Source organism: Rhipicephalus sanguineus, chromosome 2, assembly GCF_013339695.2.
Source record: "Rhipicephalus sanguineus isolate Rsan-2018 chromosome 2, BIME_Rsan_1.4, whole genome shotgun sequence".
In the NCBI taxonomy this organism is placed as follows: Eukaryota; Metazoa; Arthropoda; class Arachnida; order Ixodida; family Ixodidae; genus Rhipicephalus; species Rhipicephalus sanguineus.
Window position 1 is genome coordinate 199,337,745 of NC_051177.1, and position 2,265 is coordinate 199,340,009.

General features: G+C 50.4%; 1 protein-coding gene across 1 annotated transcript; it reads left to right on the plus strand.

Moving 5' to 3' along the window:
* Positions 1-350: 350 nt before the first annotated feature.
* Positions 351-1,696, plus strand: LOC125757432 (uncharacterized). Its single transcript, XM_049413027.1, has 4 exons — positions 351-573; positions 666-938; positions 1,296-1,403; positions 1,500-1,696. The coding sequence occupies exons 1-4, from the start codon at positions 351-353 to the stop codon at positions 1,694-1,696; spliced, it is 801 nt and encodes a 266-aa protein (XP_049268984.1).
* Positions 1,697-2,265: the final 569 nt, after the last annotated feature.

Below are 2,265 nucleotides of genomic sequence, written 5' to 3' on the forward strand. Positions count from 1 at the left end.
ACCAAGCTGCCGGCACGGCGCCCCAGTTCCCCGCACCGACTGAGGAACGCGCACGGGAGCGTGTTCCCGCTGCCGACAAACAGGCTTAGTTGGCCGCGCATGCCCCCAGTTGCGCCATAGCTTCTCTCCAGATCCGCAGCGCGGCGCTGTCGTCGCGCCGCAAACTTGAGCTTGGGTTCCCTATAACGAATTGCACTCCATGACCGCCGCTCTTCGTATACATAGCTTGCACTGACGTCAGTAATAGTAATGCTGGGATATGTGTCCGCCTTGCATATGAACCATATTTACTGCTCGCACTCCCACGGTCGTTGCAAGCAATCCGTGTAGTTGGTGTTGTCACCGTGGTCATGTGCGCGATATTTGGTTTTTCCAGCCGCAGTGACACCCGCGGGACAAAACGATCAACTAACGGCCACTTCTTTTCAATTCCGAAGACCGTGCACAACCAGTGCGAGCGCTCGAAAGCGTTGAGCACGAAGCGGCGCAGCTTATGGCTGGCGCGCATTAAACGTGCTGACTTAGAGATCGAGAACCCCAACCTGCGAGTCTGCGGCGTGCACTTCATTACAGGTAAAGAATTGCTTTCGACTTACACAGCGCGATAACGGCGATATGTAACGAAAAATGTTAGTTTTGTAACTTTTTTCATTTTGCATTCGTAGGAAAGCCAGCTAAACTGATCGACGATACGGACCCCGACTGGGCTCCATCGCTTCTACTCGGCTACAGTGCCCAGAACACGGACCCCTCACGACGCAGACGCCTCGAAAAACGACGCGCCGTAAAGCGGCAGGCGGACGCCGAAAAGTGGGAAGCCGAAGCGCAGAAACGGCGTGCCGAGGCCGAGGCGGCTGCAATAGGGATCCAGCAGTGTGCCAATCGGCAACTCTCGCCGCACCCGACTGGAGAAACCGACGCTGACGAAAGTGATACAGGTAAGTTAACACTTTTGCTTCGGCAAGTGAAGTTCAAGGCCATTTCCGGCCTGTAGGCGAATGCCTTGCAAGCGCTTTGTGGAGCCTTTTTGTGGAGAGCCAAAATTATCGCGTCACTTTCAAATCTCGACCCGTAGGTTGCGGGATCGAATCCCGACCGCGGCGGCTGCATTTTCGATGGAGGCGAAAATGTTGAGGCCCGTGTACTTAGATTTAGGTGCACATTAAAGAACCCCAGGTGGTCGAAATTTCCGGAGCCATACACTACGGCATCTCTAATAATCATATCGTGGTTTTGGGTCGTTAAACTCCAGATGTTATTATTACTTTCAAATCTCCGGCATTTTTTCATTACAGGTGTTACAGTGCAGACAGAGATGACCATGGAGGATATTCAGCTACTGGAGCAACAGTGCATCTCACTGAATGAACGCTTCTATGCCGCCCGTGTCGAGAAAGAGGAGCGTGAGATCTCGGAAAAGTCACTAAGGAGTTGGGAAAGAAAAGTCATGTCCTACACAGGGATAGCAAACTTCACTGTTCTCTCATCTGTCTTTAAAGTTGTGGAGAGTGCTGCATCCCTCAACATCAACAACAGCCTGTCAAAATTCCAGGAATTCATCCTCTTCATGATGAAAATCAAGGTGAACATTCACAACACCGATCTTGTATTTCGCTTGAACATTTCTGAAGCAACAGCATCGCGGATTTTTGACAAATGGCTGCACGGTGCATATTGTGAGCTTCCACAGATTTGACAGTTTCTTCAATGACGATGAATGTTGACAAGAAAGTGTCGGCTTTTGCGACAAGATTTACCTGATCATCTTCTGCATGAGTATCTGAGTAGAGGTCTCTCAGGTGAGCAAATGTTCTTTGAACAGGTTCTTGAAAGCTTTCAGAATAGTCAGGCAGCAGAGAAAATATAGCAGGTACAACGCCTGTAATGTTGAATGCTGCACAAATCTCTTTAAGCTCAGTCGGTGATGGTGCTGAAATGCCTTTTCGTTGCTTTGCCACTTTGGTTTCTTTTGATGCACTGCTTGTTGCATCGAGGCGACGCTTCTTTTCTTTCGAGGAACTGAAGTCTATGTCCTTAAGTATTTTGTACTTCACCTTCTTAACATAAGCCAGCAGCCAGGCATTCTCCTTCTGAGTGCAGGTTGTCGACTGGTTGAGCCGGCCACCTGTTTCAATGGCGAACAGGCAGGCACCAACATGTGAGCATGTCTCCCCAGTCCCTGCCATGCAGGTACAGTGTCCAGTCACTACGGCGCCGCTCTGCTTGCACAGGACCCACACCTCTACAGGGCACTCTCCGAACCTT

Bases quoted from the DNA above. Each gene is read 5' to 3' on its own strand.
- LOC125757432 (XM_049413027.1), top strand. From the start codon at position 351: ATGTGCGCGATATTTGGTTTTTCCAGCCGCAGTGACACCCGCGGGACA. The intron at 939-1,295 runs GTAAGTTAACAC...TTTTCATTACAG, and splicing joins CGCTGACGAAAGTGATACAG to GTGTTACAGTGCAGACAGAG. The intron at 1,404-1,499 runs GTGAGATCTCGG...CTGTCTTTAAAG, and splicing joins CCGTGTCGAGAAAGAGGAGC to TTGTGGAGAGTGCTGCATCC.